This window comes from Camellia sinensis, chromosome 9 (assembly GCF_055761805.1).
Source record: "Camellia sinensis isolate YWXY chromosome 9, ASM5576180v1, whole genome shotgun sequence".
Taxonomy (NCBI): Eukaryota; Viridiplantae; Streptophyta; class Magnoliopsida; order Ericales; family Theaceae; genus Camellia; species Camellia sinensis.
In genome coordinates, this window is record NC_138969.1 from 138,591,249 (window position 1) to 138,614,310 (window position 23,062).

The following is a 23,062-nucleotide window of genomic DNA, read 5'->3' on the forward strand; positions in this document are numbered from 1 at the left end:
GTGCTTTCGAAAATGTTGATCTATTTCAAAAGAAACAAGTGTAGAAAGTTGGAATGAGTGAAAAGATGAGAAACCTTCTAGAATGTTGTCGTTTTATCTACTTCAAGAAAACCTTCTAGGAATGCTTTCGTTTGTTTTTAGTGAATTTCTTTTTTCATATTTTAGTTTATTTATTTATTTATTTAAAACTTTTTAGTTGTATCTAATCTTTTAGTGAATTTTTCTTCATATTCTTGTTTGAGGTAAGGGTTTTCTACTATTTATTTAATATGAGTTATGGGATGTATGTGTTATAATTTACGTAAGAAAATTTGTAATGTTTTTTCCCCCGAGAGAATAGCATGTACAAGTCAAGAAAGAATAGAAAAGAATTGAATCTTGACGGTCCAATGTGGTTCAAATTGGCTAAGAATGGTTTGTTAGGGATGTTTTGGTAGGCTAAAGTCAATCCTAGTGCATTTAATCTTGGATTTAAGCTAGCAAATCAAAAGTTCCCGGTCACTCTTGAGTTCATCATAAGGTAGCATTTTCCAAGTAGGGCCAACAATTATAGACGGTGAAAATGGGTGTTTACATCTATTTACCCTCCACCTCCAGTGGCCCTCTTCATTGCAAACGTCACTCCACCATTCTCTATTTGTTGTCCTCTCTCATTCATAGTTGCGGAAGAGCTTGTTGGCCGATGTTGGGGGTTAACAAGAAGGGCTAGGAAATTATAGAGGTGAGAAGAAAAGCTATCGATTGGGGGTGGTAGGAAGGGCCCAACAAGGTGTGGTTTGACATAGGAATGGAGTGGTTGTAACGACCTAAGGTAATGGTGATGGTTTGTAGAATGAGAATGGGGTGAGGGTGGGGTTCGAGTTTAGAAAATTAGGGTTAGAGAGGTTAGGGATGGGGTAAAATGAAATTTTATGTTAGAGTAAACTTGAAAAAACAAAAAAGGGCAATTCTATTTACAAACCACAAATTACCTCAATACACACCACACAATTTTGAATTTTGCTCAATGTTCACCATCAATTTCAAATATCCAAAATATCCATATTTTTTCCAATTCCAACCCTAACCTTAATCCTAACTTCACCATTATTGCCATTGTCGCCATGTCAAAAATTGCTGCCGTCGCCTTTCTCATTCCCCTCTTGCCGTTGCGCCCTCTTGTCAAGGCCATCTACTTCCACAACAACTTACTTCATTTCTATACTCTTTCCCATCGTAACTGCCTACAAGCTCCACCCCCATTGCCCCTCTTCAACCCTTTGGCGCTGCATATCTGTAACTATCTTCTCTCTCTCTCTCTCTCTATTTCCACCTCTAACTTTCTCTTCTTTTTCTGTTTCTCTTCAAACCTTAGATATGGGTTTTCTTCTCTTCAAACCTTATATCTAGGTTTTCTTTATGTCTCTTTCTCTTGTACGAGAAGATGATAGTTGGATCACACAGTAGAGAAACTAGGTCGCAATTGAAGAGGGGAGGTCTAGATGATGGGTCTAGGTTCTGATCCGAATCAACCCTTAAAACTAGACTCTTCTAATAACTGATCTTTTTTAGAAAAACCACTTAAATGTGTGGTTGAACAAGGCACAATTCACATCAATCGGTGCTAGGTTGATGCATTTCATGCTTCACTAAAAAATGTTGTTGCCGAGGATTAAACATGAGATTCAAACACAGTAGATAACCTCTTACTACCAAGGAAACTAATCTTGAGTTGTAATTGGAGACATGTATTATTTACATCATTGTTTTTATGTTATTAAAATTTTAAATCTTGAATTAAAATTAAATTGATAACACAAGTATTTTTTAAAAAAATTTAATATCTATATTTTATTTATGCATAATTATTAATATTTTTTTAACATAATTATGACATCATGATTTGATTTTGGTTAACACAACAGTTGAACCACTGACCCATGTCCCGGTTCTTTTTCTAGTTTGCTCAACGGTAAAACATTGGTTGGCAGTCTTGGAAAAGTAGTTGGTTAGGGGTTAAGGGGGTTACAATGGGGAATTTGAGGCAAGGAAAGGGATCACTTGGGGTGGAACTGTGACCATAGTGGTCATAGGTCCTTGTAGACATCCCATTTTAACTGGCGTGTTCTTTTTCGAACACCCGATGATGAAAGTCAAGATGTGCTAATCTTGTGAATTCATCAGCAAGAAGTCCGAACTCAGGCTTTAATTCCAACCTTACACCTGTTTTGGCCAAAACATTTTAGACCAAATTACCTTTTTCAAAATACATTTAGTTGTGCAGTTCCAAACATTTCTATAATGTCCCGAGACTTTCCTTTTCAAACTATAAAATTATCTTTTTGAGTAGATTGAGCAAAGGATGTAATGGGAATGAATAGAAATGGTGAAATCCTATGAAATACTTTTTTCTCCTTTCAAATCATGCTAGATTTACCCTATTGATCTAACGGTATATTTTCATCTAGCCATACAACAACTCATAGCTGGATGAAAAATATAGTCGGCCGGATGCATAATGGTACGGCTGGCTGAAATGTTTAGCTACAGAGCATTTTCGATAATTTTGACATCTTTTTTTCTGTGTGTGTGTGTGTGTGTGTGTGTGTGTGTGTGTGTGTGTGTGAATTTTCTACAAATATCCTAGATATTTTGACCCCTAAAGTCTACAAATACATGATCAAACTTCTTTCTTAAGCGTTACAAAATTTTCAAAGGTCAAGAGACTTGTTTTTGAGAGCTCATCACCCTACCTCTCCTTCAACCTCCATTTTTCAAACACCATTAGAGCTTAACTTTAAACTTCTTGCTAAAGATCCTAAGCTATACTAAGAGATCTTGAGGGTGCTAAGAAAGGGGTTTGACAACCAAGAAGCTCACTTTCTTCCAAGAGGTGAAGCTTTGAATATTTTTCATCTTCTCTCTTTCTTTCTTCATCTATAAGCTCTATATTTCATTGCTAGCTTGTTGTAAATCATGTGATGGATAGAAATGTGAAATCCTTCAAAATACTTGTTTCTTCTTTCAAATCATGCTAGCTTTACCCTATTGATCTAACAGTATATTTTTCATCTGGCCATACGACAACTCATGGCTTGATGAAAAATATAGCCGGCTGGATGAATAATGGTACGGCTGGCTGAAATGTTCGGGTACAGAGCATTTTCGATATTTTTGACTTTTTTGTTTTTGTTTTTTCGTTTTTTCATTTTTTTTGTTTTTTTGTTTTTTGTTTTTTTTGTTTTTGTGTGTGTGTGTGTGTGTGTGTGTGTGTGATTTTTCGACAAATATCTTAGATATTTTGACCCCTAAAGTTTACAAATACATGACCAAACTTCTTTCTCATGGGTTACAAAATTTTCAAAGGTCAAGAGACTTGTTTTTGAGAGCTCATCACCCTACCTCTTCTCGAACCACCATTTTTCAAGCACCATTAGAGCTTAACTTGAAGCTTTGAATATTTTTCATCTTCTCTCTTTCTTTCTTCATTTATAAGCTCTATATTTCATTACTGGCTTGTTGTAAATCATGTGATGAATAGAAATGTGAAATCCTTCAAAATACTTGTTTCTTCTTTCAAATCATGATAGCTTTACCCTATTGATCTAACAGTATATTTTTCACCTGGCCATACAACTACTCATGGCCTGATGAAAAATATAGTCGGCTGGATGAATAATGGTACGACTGGCTGAAATGTTCGGGTACAGAGCATTTTCGATATTTTTGACTTTTTTGTTTTTGTTTTTGTTTTTGTTTTTTCATTTTTTCATTTTTTCATTTTTTTGTTTTTTTGTTTTGTGTGTGTGTGTGTGTGTGTGTTTGTGATTTTTCAACAAATATCTTAGATATTTTGACCCCTAAAGTTTACAAATACATGACCAAACTTCTTTCTCATGGGTTACAAAATTTTCAAAGGTCAAGAGACTTGTTTTTGAGAGCTCATCACCCTACCTCTTCTCGAACCACCATTTTTCAAACACCATTAGAGCTTAACTTGAAGCTTTGAATATTTTTCATCTTGTCTCTTTCTTTCTTCATCTATAAGCTCTATATTTCATTACTAGCTTGTTGTAAATCATGTGATGAATAGAAATGTGAAATCCTTCAAAATACTTGTTTCTTCTTTCAAATCATGATAGCTTTACCCTATTGATCTAACCGTATATTTTTCATCTGGCCATACAACAACTCATGGCCTGATGAAAAATATAGCCGGCTGGATGAATAATGGTACGGCTGGCTGAAATGTTCGGGTACAGAGCATTTTCGATATTTTTGACTTTTTTGTTTTTGTTTTTGTTTTTTCTTTTTTTTCATTTTTTTGTATTTTTGTTTTTTTTGTTTTTGTGTGTGTGTGTGTGTGTGTGTGTGTGTGTGTGTGTGTGTGTGTGTGTGTGTGTGTGATTTTTTGACAAATATCTTAGATATCTTGACCCCTAAAGTTTACAAATACATGACCAAACTTCTTTCTCATGGGTTACAAAATTTTCAAAGGTCAAGAGACTTGTTTTTGAGAGCTCATCACCCTATCTCTTCTCGAACCACCATTTTTCAAACACCATTAGATCTTAACTTTAAGCTTCTTGCTAAAGATCCTAAGCCATACTAAGAGATCTTAAGGGTGCTAAGAAAGGGGTTTGACAACCAAGAAGCTCACCCTCTTCCAAGAGGTGAAGCTTTGAACGTTTTTCATCTTCTCTATTTCTTTTTTCATCTATAAGCTCTATATTTCATTGTTAACTTGTTGTAAATCATGTGATGAGTACTCATGGATGTGGGGATAGCTAGGATATAGCCACAAACACATTGAGTTGATTGTCCCCTTCATTTTCTTGTACTTTTGCATGCTTGTCCTTGATTCACAGGGTTTTAACCCATTGTTCTTGTATATATGGATATATAAAATGAAACCTTGTGGATGTGGTTGGGAGTTAGAAAGTAGCCATTCATTCACAAGTTTGATTATGTAGTGTAATTTCTTTCTTTTCACTCACTTTCTCACCATCTGTCTAATCATCCATGCATGTTGACTCATATGCTTCAATTCCAATAAGTAGTTGTGGTTGTGGCATGGGTGAGTCTTAGGATTTGGTGTTGGGAGGGTTGTGGACTTTCATTTTATTGTTCTATTGGAAGTAAAGTAAGGGGTTTTTGGTCAAAAATGTTAAGAACTCTATTCTCAATCTATCTTGAACATGGAAAGGGATGGAAACATCCTTATTCCATGGGTAGAAGAGGAGTTTTTAACATTCTTTGATGAATCTATTACTTTCAATCTAGGCTCTTACCAAGAAATAATGGACATTAATCTACTCTCTCCTATAAATGGCATGAATTTGGGTATTAATCTACCCCTATTCACAAAGAGATGATTGTAGGTTTTCATTCATTTCTTGGGTTTGAATTTCTTCCAACCTCAATTTCTATTTCATTTGATGACTTGTTGTTAATATCATGTTATTAGTGGCTTTTCGTGTTGCTAATTATGGATTAGCCCCCTCTACCTCTTTCTTGAGTGTATTTGTAAGAGAAAGAGGTAGAAAGGACGAGAATCCTTTTAGAAGTTGTTATTGTTATGTTTTAGCTTTGTTGTACAAAAAAAATTTTCCCTCGGATTATTTATCCGGCCGGCAAAGAAACCATTCGGCCAACAAAACTTTCATTCGGTCGGCTTATATTTCTCTAAGTAGAGCCAAGCAGAACATAACAGCTTCTAAGGGATGATCTCCTGGAGTATGAGGATGTTGTTTATAATTTATTCGCTTTTATCCCATGAGTTGTTAGATTCAACTTAATTTGGCTGAGTCAATTCATTGTTATAATAACTTCCAATCCTAGGTCTTCTATTTATTCATCTGTTGTAATAACTCCCAACTCCACGTCTTCTATTAATTCATTGTTGTAAATAACTCCCAACCCCATGTCTTTCTAGCTCTTTTATTTCTATGCTTTCCATATATGTTGTAAAGCATCGTGTTTTATTTATCACATCCATGTGTGCATCCATTTTTCATGTATTCATATTTAGATCATTTCACTACAACAAAATGCACTTTTTTGTGACCAAAATTGGTGACTAAAAAAAATTTAGTCGCCAAGAGTTGTGGAATTGGAGACCCAAATTTTTTTAGTCAGCAAAAGTACAATATTTAACTACTAATTTTTTTTAGTTGGGGTATATTGATTAATGGCGACTAAAAAAAAAAATTAGTTGCTAAAAATACTAGAATTGGCAACAAAAAAAATATTTTAGTCGTCGTATATTAAGTTTTGGCTACTAAAACTATTTAGTAACCGAATAGAAAATAAAAAATTAATTTTTATTTTTGATGACCAAAAGTTTGGTCGCCAAAAACATATTTTCAGCGACAAAAAAATATTTTAGTCGCCATATATTGAGTTATAGCAGCTAAAACCATTTAGTCGCCGAATGAATTTTTTTTTTTTTTAATCTTTAGTAACCTATCTTCAGCGACTAAAATTTAGTCGGCAAATGTGTTCAAAATTTTATTGGGAAATATTTCATATTTGCGCCTAAATTTTTTCCCAAATCTATTAGTCTTCACACGGTTCTTTCTTTCTCTTGCTCTCCCCTCTCTCTCTCTCTCTCTCTCTCTCTCTCTCTCTCACGGAGAATCAATCACCACCACCCCTTATCTCAGCATCACACAACCATAGTGTCCACCAATCTTCCATCGTCGAACATCGCCACTACAGCTCACCATTGCCTCGCCTCCCATCGACATTCAGATTATTCTCTGTCTTTTTCCGATTGAAGTTTTTGATTGATTTTGATACATGTAGATATATGTGTATATATATATATATATATATGTCATAATCTTCATTCAATTTTATGTAGATTTCTTCAACATTGTGCTTGCTTTCTTTATTGATTGAAGTTTTTGAATGATTTTGATTCATATAGTTATGTGTCTATCATATTTAAGTTTTGATTTTGACTGATCCATCCACAAAATTGTATTATCCATCTAACCCGTCGATATATCTGAACATCATGAAGGTACTCTCTCTCTCTCTCTCTCTGTGTGTGTGTGTGTGTGTGTGTGTGTGTGTAACGACCCCAAAATGCATATAAGAAGTCATCCTTATTTAACTAGGGGATAATGTGCTTTAATTTAATTATATCTATTTGAATTGAAGAACTATCTGTTGAGTTATGACTTTAAAACTAGCATTACCAACCTTTACGAGTTCAGAAATCGGAATTGAGTACTTGGGTATGTTAATGGGAATTTTTAGAATTATTTGGAAAAATTAATTGGAATTCTAATTTGTCTGATTCGTTAATGCACGTTTGGGTGGTTAATTTTGTACTGTGAAATTGAAGGCCTTAGAGGCTTCAAAAACTGGAACAGAGGACACATTTATGATCAGCATAATTTTTAGAGACATCTGGGAAGTTTAATTGAAATTTGATTTTGTGCGATTCGTAAGACCACGTTTGGCTCTCCCTATTGTGTTAAATTTGTGTGTGTGGGTATATTTATATAATGGATGCCTTATGAGTTGATGGACTCATCTCTTAGAACCAAAAATATCTTGAGAAAAGGGGGAGCCACGTGAGAGAGGGAGAGATAGAGAACTCAAAGAGAATAAGTAAGGAAGAGCTTGAGGATGAAGAGGAAAGATGGGAAAATTGATGGAATTAAGGTAGACTTCAAGAGATTGGCTCTAGGTATGTGGAATCAACTTAACGCTTTAAGATTGATCTATTACTAGTTTAAATTCATGATCTACAATGAAGAGAAACCACCTAATTGAGTTGGGGTTGAGAAATATGAGTTTAAATGAACTATTTCCATGAATTAAACCTTGATTTCCTTTAATTTCTTTGATGTGGGTTCAATCTTAAGAATGATTTATAGAATAACAAGATTTAAGGTGAGAATCAACCATGGGTAAGATGTATTTGCATGATTTTGAGCATATATTATGGAAGTTTGAATATATGGAAAAAATGAGACAAAGATTGATTTATTTGAGATGAGATTACACTTGGTTGAATTTAGTTTATCATGTTATTAGGCAATTTTACATGTTTTTGAGTAATTAGACTTGAAATCAAGCTTAAAAAATGGTTAGATCAAGTGTTGGAGCAAGAGCTATTTTCGGACTGCTTTTTTTTGCCCAAACTGCAAGAGCGGCCACGGGCACCGCACAAGTGGACATGAAGAACAAAAAAGAGGTTTTCATTCTGCTTTTGGGCGCTCGAGCGGAATTGGGCCACACGAGCGGCCAAAGTGGGCGCACGAGCAGCCAGCCTTGTTTCAGCTTATACCTTGTAACTTTGAACAAGCATATCTTTTGCATCCGGACTCCGTTTTGAGTGATTCTTGAGCCTAAAATCAAGCCCCGGAAGTCTAGTTCTCACTCCCAAATTCTAAGTACAGAAATAGTTATGCCCAAATTAGTGACGATTGTTCACTTTCTGTTTACTGAGTTTGTACCGTTTCATCGCCTGAACCTTTCTCCTATCGGTTCCTCCTATTTTATGAGGCATGGATTATAACCTATGGAGGACTAATGAGTCTAGAACCACCATAGCTATTGAGTAAGGAATAAAAAGTGATTGGTTTTATTCTCATAATCTGCTATGTGCATTATGTTTGTAGGTCAAGACGAGGACATCATTCCACTGCTATCAGAGACCTACCACTGTGAGTAATAGTACTATAGTTGTACATTTACCTACCGTTAATAATTCTTATTATTAACGCTCTGTTCTTCGCAAGCTAATTACGTTAACTGTTATAAATGATTGGAAACTGAAGATTGCCTATGTCTTTGCATGAATTAATAATGTACAAATTGTTTTCTGGTATAGAACAAAGTGCTGTACGGAACTAAGTGCTGCAATGCGAGTCACCTCTAGAATCCGTGCGAGACACCTTTTGAGTCTATACACATGTGAACTGGGCTTAAAGCCAATCTGGGCCCATGGCCATTCTGTATAATTTGTTAGGCCAGAGGCCATTCTGTATTGCTTGTATGAAACAAAGTGTTGTACGGAACTAAGTGCAACATTGTGAGTCACCTCTAGAATCCGTGCGAGACACCTCTTGAGTTCATACATGTATGAACAAGGGCTTAATGCCACTCTGTTTAAGGCCTTAATGCCATTCTGTTTAAGGGCTTAATGCCATCCTGTTTAAGGGCTTAATGCCATTCTGTTTAAGGGCATAATGCCACTCTGTTCAAGGGCTTAAAGCCATTCTGTTTAAAGACTGGGGCCAAGGCCGTTCTAAAAATGTTTACAATACAACAATAATTATATGACCTCTACACTTATATACGTTATAAATATTACAACTCAAGTTTAATCATCAAATTGTTTGAGTGCTATTATTCACTGAGCTTTGCTCATTCTGTTTTATGTATATTTCTGTAGGTGAGCCATCGGGGATTGACACTAGAGTTGTACCAAGGTTCGCCTGTCTGCCAAGTCACCTGGGGTATGTCTCTACGTGGAGGCCTTAATTTATTGTTGGGAGTCATATAAATTAGTAAATCTTCTGTAAGTGTGTGTGAGATCTATATAAATTCTGTGATTGTATATATATATTTGGAAATGTATTTAAATACTTAAATCTAATTAAACCATCCTGTATGCACAAGCTTAATGGATGTTGTCTTTTATTGACATTGCTTCCGCTTAAGGCCCCGTATGTAATTATATATTATTCTAAATTCTGTTTTGAGGCTTATGTACAGGCCGGTCATGGACCAAACTTTTAGGGGCGTGTTTGGGATGTGACACACTCTCTCTCTCTCCCAGATAATTCCTCCTTAGAGTTGCAGGTCTTGATTCGCCATTGAAGAACTCTCTCTCGGAAGCCCCTCTCTCTTTGTTTCTTGTCTTCTTTCTTTTCTTCTTATTTTATGATCTTAATTTGCTCCTAGGGTTTGGATTAAGCCCATAGAGTTTGGATTGATGGATTCGTTATACATCCCCTACGTTGAGCATGCGAAGCAATGGCTCTCCAATTCCAATCATCCAATCGATTCCGATCCGAATGTTACTTGTATGCATACTTCATCACTTGTTTTTGATTTTGTTGATTTTTTTATAATTTATTTCTTTCTTTCAGTGTGTTTTGGTGAATTTGATTCGTAGATGTGGAAATTATGCCTCTTTTCAGATGTCCGTGCATGGCTCCATGGTCCTAGTCCAAGTTGAAGGTTCGGATGAGCAATACCAGCAAGTAGAAATTGATTTCTTTCAAAAAAATTTGATTTTTTCCCTCTTCTATTTGATAATATCATGATTAGACATGTTCCATTAAATCACATATGAATTACATTTTTGATAATGATATTATGGTCTTTGCTAAGTTTGCATCAGTTTGTTTTGGTGATTTTTATTTATCTACAACTCCCACTATAGTGATGAACAAAGTTATACAGTAAGTCTATGGTTTTGAGGCCTTTAAGAGTTGAGATCAATATAATGTATCAAGTGTTGTTGGTTGTCTACTATTAACAGAAGAAAACTATGCTTTCTTGAATTCAGAGAATTTAGTGCAAACAGAAATATTCAGTTAACCTGGTTTTCATTTTTTAATATTACTTGCTGCTGTACCAAGGTTATTCTGGTTTGCTAAAGAATAATGTGATTACAGGACTTTGAATTATTGTGCCATGTTATAATATTTTAATCCAGTTCTTCACAAGAAAGACAAAAACCAATTCAAATTCTATCATTTGCCAAAAGTCAATCACAACCTTGTTTTGAGAAATTACACTGGTTGCACTCTGTTTCTGCAATGTCCTTCTGCTCCTCTTGAGTTGTTTTGGTGAGCTCATTAATTTAAAATGAAATTGTTGGTAAATTGGGGAGTTGTGTGCGACTATTAAATTAAGGATTGCAATGTGGGTCAAAGTATCTTGCCTCCCCTTGGATTTTTCAATTAATGATATTATTTTCAACTTGCAAAAAGTCAAAGTTTGCATTAGGGGGATTGGTTAGCTATCTTGGGGTAGAGCATTTAGGCTAGTGGTTTTGCTTTTGTTTTGTGCTGACATTACTTCTTTTTGCTATACAACCTTTTGTACCATTTCCTAATTCCATGTTTCCATACCCATTTAGGCTTTAGTTATTTTAAATTTTTTGTCAATCACTTCTACACCTATATAATCTCATTTTAAATAACCTGACTTTTTGTATGGTTGGGATTGGTTATGAAAAATCTAGAAATCCCCTAGATGTTGATTTGTGATTATGTATCAATTTTAAGCGGAATATAACAATCCCAATCAAACAATCAAGACAAAGAGACACAAGCGATTTTACGTGGAAAAATCACAATTGGACATCACCAATTGTGATAAAAAAACCACAGGCAACAGCCACAAGAACAATCCACTAAGAAGATTTAAAGGAATTACACAGGTATACTCTCAATTACCTACCGAATCCACAACGCCTAATTGAACCAACCTCTATGTGCCTCTTCCAACCCCATCTTCACCTCGGAATTGTCTTTCCAAAGAGCCACTCCAGGATCCACCGAAGCTTCAAGCTCGAATTCTTCAGACTCCACCGAAGAACAACTCTCTCTTTTGTGTATAACAAACCAAACCTTTGATGTACTCTCTTTAAATCATGAGTTGAAGACTCAATAAAAACATCAAAGAAAACAAACAAAATATCTCCAGATATAAACCTTAAGATCCAAAAAATAAGATCTGGAGAACTTCAATCAAAATCACTTAGTTTTGGGAGAAAACCAAGTATTTATAGAGAACAAAAAGTAATCCTAGATTGGGAAGAAAACAAACTCCTTGAGAAATCCGGATTCTGAGGCTCGCTCGAGCGAAGCTTTTCTGGCTCGAGCGAGTAGTGTATTTTTCATGATTTCTACTAGTGCCTTGGCTCGAGCGACGAATCCTTGGCTCGAGCGAGGAATACACTCTTTCAGGTTTTTGTATGGACGCAATCCTTGGCTTGAGCGCGCATTCCTTGGCTCGAGCGAGCAAGCCTTAGCTCGAGCGAGAACTCCTTGGCTCGAGCGAGAAACGACGGACATGCAATTTTGAATGCAATTTTGCATTTTGCTTCGGCCGCGAGCTGACCGGGTAGCTCGACCCCCGTAATAATCAGCGAAGTGGCAATCTTGAAAGCATTAACATCACAAACTTCTCTGAACGGCACAATTCGGGTTGGATTCGCATCTAATAAACTCATAGCCTCACTGAAATAAAAAAATGCAAATAAAATTACAACTCAAAGGAGTTTTGTCAAACGGGATTGCCAAGAAATAAAACCTAACAGGTTGTCTTATTTTTTGTTGAATTTGGATTGAAGGTTTGCTTTAAGGATTAAACTAGGATTAGTAAGAGACCTATTTATACATCTAGTGGGATTTTTTTAACTGGCAAAAACTCAACTTTAACTTGTTGGATTCATCAAAGTGAAGTTATTCATTATCTTTACCACAAATATGCAAAGGCTCCTCTATTTAGTTCATGATTGCCTTGTATAACTGATTGTTTATCTTTATTTTTTTTCCGTTGAAGTTATAAAATAATGTTTTTTTAATTCTAATGTAGTTAAAAAATAAAATATTTGTGAAGTAATCTAAAAAGAATTCAATAAATAAAAAAAATACGAAAATGTATTGGATTTTTGTATTTAGTAAATTTTTAAATGAATTTTTAACATTTTTTTTAAACTTTTAAAGTGTATCCAAATAAAAACAACTATAGTCTTCAAACAACTCTTTAGTCACTATGTCATACAGGCTAGTCTCAGCTCTTTAGTCACTAGAAAAACAACTATAGTCTTCAATCTTTATGCAAAGCACTTGTCTGAATCTCCAACAATCACCAATAATAGAGGACTTGCATTCAATCTATGCCTCAATGTGGTAGACTGAACTCTTTGTATCTAAATAAAGCTGAGATTTTCCCTTAAAAGATGTGTAAAAGCTGTGTAATTCTCATGTATCCTCCACTTCCTTTTTTACGGGAGGAAGATACTATTACTAGTATTTTTCAGTATTGTTGTTGTTATTCATATATATATATACACATATATATATTTGCATTAGTGTTTGTTTTGATGTAAGCTGATGTAATCCCATTTATCCTCCACTTCTTTTTTTTGTACTTGGTAAATTTTTGAAAATTTTTTAACATTTTTTTAAAACTTTTAAAGTGTATCTAAATAAAAATTAAAAGAATTTGATTAAAACATTAAAAAAAAACTAAAATCCAAAGAAATAGGAGTTAAAAATTATTTTTGAAAACTCCAAAACCAAACAAAGTCTTCTTGTTTCTCCATTCTTCTACAGGTGTGTGTGCATGAGATGGTGGGTTGCTTTGTGGGTTGCTTTGCTTGTATCATATGAAAAGCTACTCAGCTTGGAGATGGTTCAACAGTGGGAATGTCACATTATTAAAGGGTCCCAACAAAAAAATAAATAAAAGAGAAAAACAAAGAAAAATAAACCCTTCCCTATTGGTTGGCTTTGATGTTATGTAATATTTGAATTGCTTTTGGCATTATGAACATTTCTTTTTGAACGTATACTATAGATATGCTTTCCCATTGGACCTATATATATATATTGTTCATTAGTAATCCTTTATTTAGTCATTGAATTTCTATCGTGATCTTCAATGGATTCTGATGCTATCAGTTTCATAAATACAATGAGGATCTTTGTTTCATAATCAATGATGATGAAATATTTATCTTAATAAATTTATATTTTAAATTAAAAAATGGGATAGGATAAGTTTTAATTATAGATTATTAATTTTGAATTGTGATGATGTGTTACAACTGAATTATTTATTTATTTATTTATTTATTTCTACCGTATTATAATTTTCTCTATTTGAAGATGCTTTTAGTGTACAATTGGTTTATCTGCACACTGAATTGACAGTAGCCACAGGGCATTTTTGCTTCACGTCTCTTCATAGTTGTGTGTATTAGCTATTTCCATCAATATTCTAGCAGACATATGATAAATTGATGAACTGAACATTTTTTCACACCTTGCACTCACTGAGGACAAGTCGGTGTCTTTCGCTTAGCATGGCTCTTTCTGAGATGTTCTCACTATGTATCTTCTTTTCTTCAAATTATTCAGGCGACCAAGCAAATGAATGAGAGGACTCACATGCTTCTACTACCCCTATGCCCTATGGTGATAAGGTTTCCCAACAAAGACAGCTGATGCCATGAGCAGGGCAAGTGGCTTGGACAACTATGGCGTTGTTGGTCTTCAAAGACAAAAAACGGAAGGCGAGTTGTTGTAACTTCTTTAGAATCATTTTTTAAAAATATTTTATTTGGCTTCTATATCATGGATTCTTATGCCTTGGAAGCAGAACAAGATGAGGGCTTTGATAAATTGCAGGAGACGGTGATAAGCACTAAACATATTGCTTTCTTTCTTTAATTCTTGAATCCTAACAAATAATATCAAACAATACCTTTGATTTGAAAATGTCATAAACTTAGTCGGAAAAAGGTGTTCGAGGGTTATGTTGAAAGGCAAGTTGTTGTAACTACTTAATGCCTATTTTATATATTTTGGTAGTACAACTATGCAAATTTCTCTTAAACTAGCAACTTGTATGTGCACCTATGTCCGTTTCTAATTATATTTCTTAAAAGATGTAGTGATGTTGAATGAACTTATGTAGGGGTTGTTTTGTTGAAGCCCTCATCTAATTAAGTGAGTAGGTTTCCACACACCGAGTCTATTTTATATATGTTTTGTTTAATCACTAATATGTATATATTAATCTATGTTGTATGTACTCAGATTGAACATCAAATAGAGCAACTAGATTTATGTGTTTGAATTTCTGCTTATTATTAGGATTACTTGTATATAATTCTTAACAGATCTTTCTTATATAACTTATTTTTAAGGTGAGATAGTTCCACTTGAAGGGAGCATATGTACTGAGTGAGTTCAATTACAATGGTAATGAACTGGAAATTTGATCTGTGCTATCCAATGGATACTTAAAGTTAGTTGTCTGCTTTTGTGTCCATTTTGTTTATGATAAGCTACAGAAACCAAGAATCATTGATCTTGCATTATCTTAACACATTTGTGGAATTCGTCAAAAGTAATTGGCAACTAAAAACGAGGCTTTTGGAGACTAAAATTTTAGTTGCCAAAAGTGAAATTTCTTGTAGTGTTTACATTTGTGGAATTCGTCAAATTTAAAATGTTTTTGTGTGCTACCTTATGCCATGAGATGATACTCATGTCACTCGTTAGCAACCGAGTCCTTAGTTACATTTTATGGGTGTATTGCATTAGTTATTTTATATAGGATCATGCATGTGTATATAGCATATTACTTTGGGCTTGCCATAGATAAATGCCAAGTGAGCACTTACTATTTAGCATCCCAGTTATGTATGTTATTTTATTATATCTAGCATCCTACCATGTGACTATGTGCTTCAGTGATATACCTCTCTGACTGCCAATGAATGAACGTTGTGTTGCTTATATTGGAATGACGTTGATAGATATACATGTAAGCTCAAAATTTTTTTTTTTTTTTTAGTTGTAAATTTATTCAAAATCCTTTCAAAATGCATGAAATCAAAGCATAACCAAAATGAATGACACAATCTATAATTGCTTACTCCACATAGTATTGTTAGCATTATTAAAATTGGAATATGAACATATGAAGACTATAAAACTCACATCATGACTTAGTAGAGGCCGATCTTTTGATTGGGTGAACGGGGATACTCAATTCATAACATTTCCCCTTCATATCTAAGTTCCCGAACCAAGACACTTTGGTTATGACGGACAGTAGCCTTTGGCATGAGTCACGGGTTTTCTTGTTTTTCCAAAAGATTAGGTGGCAACTCTGAAATCTGGTGACGTAGTCCATTTTTGGGAAGGTTTTGCGATAAAATGGACTTTCTTTAGAAATTGTCGGATCTGGACTTTTATTTATGTTTCACATTGCATTTGTGAGATTGGATCAGGAGATCAGGAGTCGAAACTACTAGGCACGCTCAGGTATCCCCCAAAAGCATCCCACAGTACTAGGGCAACAATCAGGCTGTCAAAGGGAATGAATGAATGGGTTTCAACGGTGATGGTGGCAAAGCATCATAGTAATGATGGGGTGGTTGTGGATAGGTAGTGTGTATTAAGAAATAGAGTAGATTTACTTGAGGGACGAAAATGTAATTTGATTAGGGAATAAAAATGTAATTAAAAAGATTAGAGTGACAGTGTGTCCTGAGAGAAGTATTGGTGTGGAAATAGAATTTTCCAAAACACAGAGGTGGTGACATTAAGAAGAAAGAATCAAATAGTAATACTTTTTTTTTTCTTTTTCGTTTTTAAATATCAAGTGTAAATGTTTTAGATTGCTTCATGCAATTTTTCATAATATAAAGGTGTTAGTGTGATTTACCTTTTGGGCATGTTTGATTGAGTAAATTACAATATAGGATTGAGATATCTATATAACTTTCATTCCGATGTTTGATTACATTATTTGAATTAGATTTTGATGAATATTCTATCTAGCAAAGTCGACATTTTATTTTTATTTTTATTTTTTTTAACAATAATCAATTCTACACTAATTGTATGAATTAAAAATTCCACTATTAATGCTACTAACTCACATTTGTTTTATGTTTTATGTTTTTTGGGAAAATTACACTAACACCTCTTGAATTTTTCTTAAATCATATTGTCACCTCCTTATTCCTTAAAATCAAATGGACACCCCCTTACCTTAGAATTTTGTGTGATAAATGAACCCATATGTGAGTCAACCATTATTTAACCTCATAAAATTTGTTGATGTCAGCAAAATATCACCCTTTAATGCCTACTTTACTGTCACGATCCTAGCTTGCCCTTAAAGGTTGGAGTGGTGACTGACCAGTAATCATAGATTACATGGCCTCTAACAAAAACCAAAAAAAAAAAAAATATTTAATAATGGGGCCTAAAGTCGAAGCAAAACAAAAATAACATTGCCCATTGAGCAGTGCATACATGATATGACAATCATATATTTATATTTTACATACACATAATAAAGATATTACATGAAAAGCTAACATTCATATTACAAGTTTTAAACTCAAGACTTCTCAAAAACATCCCAAAGGAGGCAACAAGGGCCTCGGCTCGGGTGTCATACATGATATGACAATCATATATTTGTATTTATATTAAGCAGTGCATACATGATATGACAATCATATATTTATATTTTACATACACATATTACATGAAAAACAAACATTCATATTACAAGTTCCAAACTGAAGACTTCTCAAAAACATTCCAAAGGAGGCAACAAGGGCCTCGGCTCCGGTGTCACTTCCAAAAGCTTCACAAAAGTTGACGAAAGCAAAACTCTAAACTTGATCTCCTAAATGCTCACCTACGTATATATAGGGGAAGGCGGTGAGCTAAAACCCAATGAGTAACACCAATATAAAGGGTTTAATGAATGAAGTCCAATGTCACGCCCCACTTTTTATTATCCGGTTAACATTACCAAGTTTGTCATTATAGTCCATTTCATTAATACAATACGGAAAGGAAATCCACTAACATCCATAAATATATAAAGGTTCCCTCAATTTCATTTACAAATTGAAATGTAACATGAATTACAATTAAATAAATTACCCGTAGGCTTACACTACTACATAAAAGAGAAAGGATTCAACCCTCTTTACATCAACGGCATTTCACCAACAAATAAGGGCCCCATGGCCAACACGTAAGGAAGATCACCGATCTTGTGTCATTTATAAACTTATACTTAAAAAAGGATTAACAAAGTGGGATGAACATAAAGTTCAGTAGGGATCCCAACAGGATTCTAAACAATAACAACATATTAATGGCTATGATCATGAATGCTTCATATCATGCAATATAAATAAGTAATGGTTCATAATCAAGGTATACTTATATATATGGTTTTCCAAAAATTCGTCCAATTTGCTCAACAGTGCATAACGTTCTCTTTTCCTTCTCTTACATTATCCATTTAAAAAAGAACATAAATTAACAACGCAGGAGAGATCAAGGAAGTAAATGAAGTTGGTGGATGGTTTCTAGAGAAAGATGAGAGAAAAGAAAGTGATAGTTAATGTAGAGAAAGAGAGAGAGAGAGAGAGAGAGAGAGAGAGAGAGTGAAGTGAAAAGTGAAAGAAAAATGTGTAAGGGCTCAACTTTTGAGTGATTGGACACATTTTTCAGAGTAGACTGCAAACAGAAACCTGCGCTCGAGCGAACAATTCAAACTCCCTGAATCTCTCTCCTCCTTGCAAAAAACTGCTCAAGCAATAAAAACTTTAGCTCGAGTGAAGAATACAAACTCCTAGAAGTTCAGACTGCAAAACTAGATAATGAGAGGTCGACATTACTGCTCGAGCTACGAAAGGACCGCTCGAGTGGTCTCAACTTGAAAGTAAAACAGAACCGCCTCAAAACATTTCCCCTATTTTCCCTGATTTCACTCCCACACCTAAAGTACAAATGACATCTCGGAATACTTCATGAGTAATCATAAGGAAGAATAGATAACAATATGGGACTCAAACGGCTTAGTAGTGACGAAGACAACTAAAGGAGACAAAAATTACAGATTAGTATTCTCAAATTGTTTGGAGGAGACTCGAGACATCACAATTACTTAGCGAATCCACGCTTGAATTGTACCGATCCTAATGTGTCTATTCCACCACCGTCTTTACCTCAAAATTGTCTTGTCTAACATTGAATCCAGAACGCTGATGTCGAATCGGCAACGATGAGCCACTCCAGAATCTACCAAAGCTTTAGGCCCAAATTCCTCGAAATCCACTAAAGAACTACTCTCTCTTTTGCGAATAAAAGAAAACAAACAAACCCTTGATAATGTTGATATGACGTTCATGGATCCATTGATCACTCTTATATTAGCAAGGAAACACTCATAAAGCACTCTCCAATATAAAACACTTTGGCTCTATTTGGTTTGACTGATTCCAAGGGCACACCTTTTAAAACGCTTTTCAAAATTCATAACCAAACACACAACTAAAAATTACACAAAACTCAATTCAAAAATTAATTTCAAAACTTATAACCAAACACACAACACAAAACTTAATTCAAAACTCTTTTGGTGATATAGTGTTAAAGATGGTTAGTGATGAGATTGTTAAATTATTTTTATAACAAATCATCAAAAACTAATTTCTATATTTAAAAAATATCTAAAACAAATATATATATATATATATATATATTCAAATAATAGGTTGCAATTGCAAAAAAAAAAAAAAAAAAAAATCACTGTTCCGGTCAACCGGTCGGATGTTCGGGAGAATGTCTGGGTAAACCCAATCTGTTCTTTTTAAAATTCAAAACTCAAAAACCATTTTCAAAACACTTTTCAAAACATTCTTCAAAACTTATAACTAAACAAATTTTCTCTTTTCAAAACTCAGCTCACAATTCTACACTCAAATCACAACTCCAAAAAGAGAATCACAATTCCAAAACTAAACCAAATGCAACCTTTGTTTTTTCTTCCTCTCTGAAAATCTGGACGACTCAAACCCTAAAATGAGTAAACAACGCACTTTATAGTATACTAGATTACGAAGATCACTCGAGCAATGCGAGTAAAGGCGGTACAAAACATATAAGCTAGCTGCTAGAGTGCAACATTCACCGCTCGAGCAATAAAACTTGATTCTCAAAAGTTCAGATGCTCTGCAAAAATACTGGATGACCCTTTTCTCCGCTCGAGCACACAAATGACAGCTAGAGTGATCAAATAACTTCAACTGCATTTTTGATTTTGGTTCAGGGGCGCTGCCCCAGACCTACCATGGGGCGCTGCCCCTTGGACCCTCGCGAGCTGACCAGGTAAGCTCAATCCCTGTACATAGTCAGTGAAGTGGAAAAGTTAAAAGCCTCAAGATCACAAACTCCTCTTCATAGGCACAATTGGGGTTGGATTCACATCTAAACACTCACATCCTTACTGAAACAAAAGAGCGAATAAAATTACAATTGAAAGGAGTTTTGTCTAATGGGATTACTAATTACAAAAATCTAACATATGTGTTATTCTGATTGGGTCACTTTGACAACTACCAATCGTATCATAGTTTAGATTTCGAATCAAAATTGAAAAAAAAAACTTTGCGTAGTAATTAGAGAATAAATAATGATTTATTCACAATTATTCATCATCATAATCATCATAACGCATATTACAAAATCATAAGGATAATATTATGACATGACAAATATTAGCGCAATTCATATTTCATGTCATATAAAAATACATACTTTTGTATCTCATCAAATCACTCATAAAAATCAAACTTCTACATAATAGTGGTCATAACATCATAGTAAAATAATTTTTAGAGATTACGGTTAGATTCATTAATAGTAATAAGCTTGGTACTGTAAAGATTGCAATAAAATTTTAATGTATTTTTCCACAATAAAATTTGACAACACAATTTAGAAAAACATGAATAACAACAATTCATTATGTAATATGTTTACGTATTATTTAAATTTTACAAACACTAGATTAAACAATATAGTGATCATCACCCATTAAGTCTTTTCTCATAATAAAGACAATTAAATCATGCAAAATATTCAATTATTCAAATATTAATTTATTCAATTTATTTGAAAATAATAATTTAACATAATCTTTACCACCAATATAGATGATCATGGAAGTGTCATTAATCAAAAGTGTTCCACAAACCGATGGATAACATAACTTTATCAAAATAATGGGTGAAATTATAAAGTATGCATTGTAGAGTCATAACTATTATTCATTGAATATATATACACAATAAAATCATAATCAAACTTGACCACAATTTCGAAATCGTAATCCATTCGAATCATGTCTCACAATTAATATTAATATACAAACAATCAATGACAGACATAAATTGAATTCATTAATTTTATTTAATAAAAAATCATGATATTTTCTGACCAATGCTCTGGTACCACTTGTAAATTATTTGATGGTGTTATGCATATAATAAACTTTATAGTCCAAAATCGTGAATTATCATGATTTTCACAAACAAAACATAATGCGGAAAATAAATAACATACCTGGATCAATTATGTGAAACTTTCAAGTGATCCAAAATTGATTGAACATAAACCTAATATCAATATTAATGGAAAAAAAAGTTTCTCTCTCTTGACCCTATTTAGAATACGTTATATTTAGAATAATTGATGGGTGATCTAAATACACTTTTATAGGTAGAGAGAGAACCAGTTTCCTCATTCAATTTTATTCCATTTGCGCATCAAAGCAGGAAACTATTCCATCTATCGACCAATTATCTTATGGTTTAAAATATGAAATTCTAATCTTATTAAATTTATAATTCATGTTACCATATTATATGGATTGCCATAATAACTAAATAATTAAATTTAATCTTACCACTTGCTTTTTCTTCAGTTATGCCTTTCTTTTATAATGTTTTACTATTATTATAAACTATTACTTTTTGCTCATAAAAAAAAAATACAATTGCCTCAACCATGAATATGAAGATTTAGAAATCATCATCTAATTCATGATCCATCAACTTCCAAGAGCCATCCGTCTATTGAACCATACCCTTGTTCTTCTCACACCACCATGATACCGGTATACAATATTCATCCTTCAAGGCATCAATTCCTTTGTTGGCAAGTGTAATGTCGCGTTTAACATCCAACTTGAATCCTCCTTTTGATCCTTGTGTTCCTGCAACTCCATGCAAGTAAGCCTCCAAGTTATGCCAATTCTCCAAATTTCCAGGGCTCTTCAAATACTCGGATTTGGTAGTGTCAATACCCAATTCTTCGTCCGCATCTGAGTATCCTATCAATGGATAGTTTGGAACAATATCTAGGGCATTATGGATGCGTAGTACTCGAAGATCTTTTGACTCAGAAAAGACCTTTTTGAAGCCCAAATCTACAACTCTAGGACTGGCAATCACAAAGGCGGTCACGGGACACGCCTTGTTTGGTTGGTCTCTAGGCTTGTTTAATCCATTAACAACTATGTCAACTGTGTTTAGTGCTGCAATAGTGGCACCCAAACTATGGCCAGTTATAATAATGCTAATTTCTTCATTCTTATACTCTCCCACAAGTCTTTTAACCTCACCAAGAACCTAAAACATAATACAAGAAAAACTATGTTATCTTCATTATTGTCTCGAAAGATATTGTTACATGTAAATTGTATAAGCTTTATATGTAAATTGTATTTAAATTAAGTTACCTGGTCTCTGGCACTGACCTTATTGAATGGCGATCTTGGATCATCTGAAGTGTAGATGGAGTACCAACCCTGATGCACACTAGGATCATTTTTTTCTCCAAGTATTTTTGAAGCAGAGACCAAAACAAATTCCAAGTCATTAACCCATTCCAAGGCCTGGATTGTGCCTCTCCAAGCAATCACAATATCTCTTCTCCCTAAAGCAGCCTTCCTTTCATCTGTGGCCACCGCGACATATCCCATCCAATTCGATTCCTTGCTCCATGCTTCCCTCGACAAAGACTTCAATATAAATGCATCAGGGAGCGGGATTGATGATGTCGCATACAAGTACTTGGCCACGCGATACTTGAATGGATTCCCTTGCTCTATGCCCACATTAGCAAAGAGATCCTTCATTGCATACCGATTACATCCTGCATATTTTGATAGTTTCTCAGAGATAAAGGTGTCATAAGTTACTTGAGCCATTTCTCCATAATGAATGATGTACCGTCGAAGATCGATGTCTAGAGGATCTAACAAGCCCTTCCAGTTATCCTCACCACTGAGAAGCCTCCATCTTTTTTAGCTATGCCTATGGTCCTCTTGTTATCCATCTTTTTGCTATTTTTCTTCCTGAAACAATTCATATACCAGTTTCTTTTTTCCATATCAAACTTAAACTGGATATGGGACTGTTGCATGCTTTGTATACTGTGCTTTGAGAGGGGTTAATCTGATTTAATTGTCTCATATTTGTCTT

At 34.2% G+C, this 23,062-nt stretch overlaps 1 protein-coding gene across 1 annotated transcript; it reads right to left on the minus strand.

Moving 5' to 3' along the window:
- Window positions 1-21,649: 21,649 nt before the first annotated feature.
- Window positions 21,650-22,788, minus strand: LOC114321848 (phospholipase A1-IIgamma-like). The gene is made up of 2 exons (XM_028269074.2): window positions 22,318-22,788; window positions 21,650-22,207 (listed from the first exon to the last, which is right to left on the minus strand). Exons 1-2 carry the CDS (start codon window positions 22,786-22,788, stop codon window positions 21,650-21,652), a joined length of 1,029 nt encoding a protein of 342 aa, XP_028124875.2.
- Window positions 22,789-23,062: the final 274 nt, after the last annotated feature.

Excerpts from the sequence above, each read along its gene's own strand:
- LOC114321848 (XM_028269074.2), bottom strand. The coding sequence starts at position 22,788 with ATGGCTCAAGTAACTTATGACACCTTTATCTCTGAGAAACTATCAAAA. Across the intron at positions 22,208-22,317 it reads AGGTCAGTGCCAGAGACCAG|GTTCTTGGTGAGGTTAAAAG; the intron begins GTAACTTAATTT and ends ATTATGTTTTAG.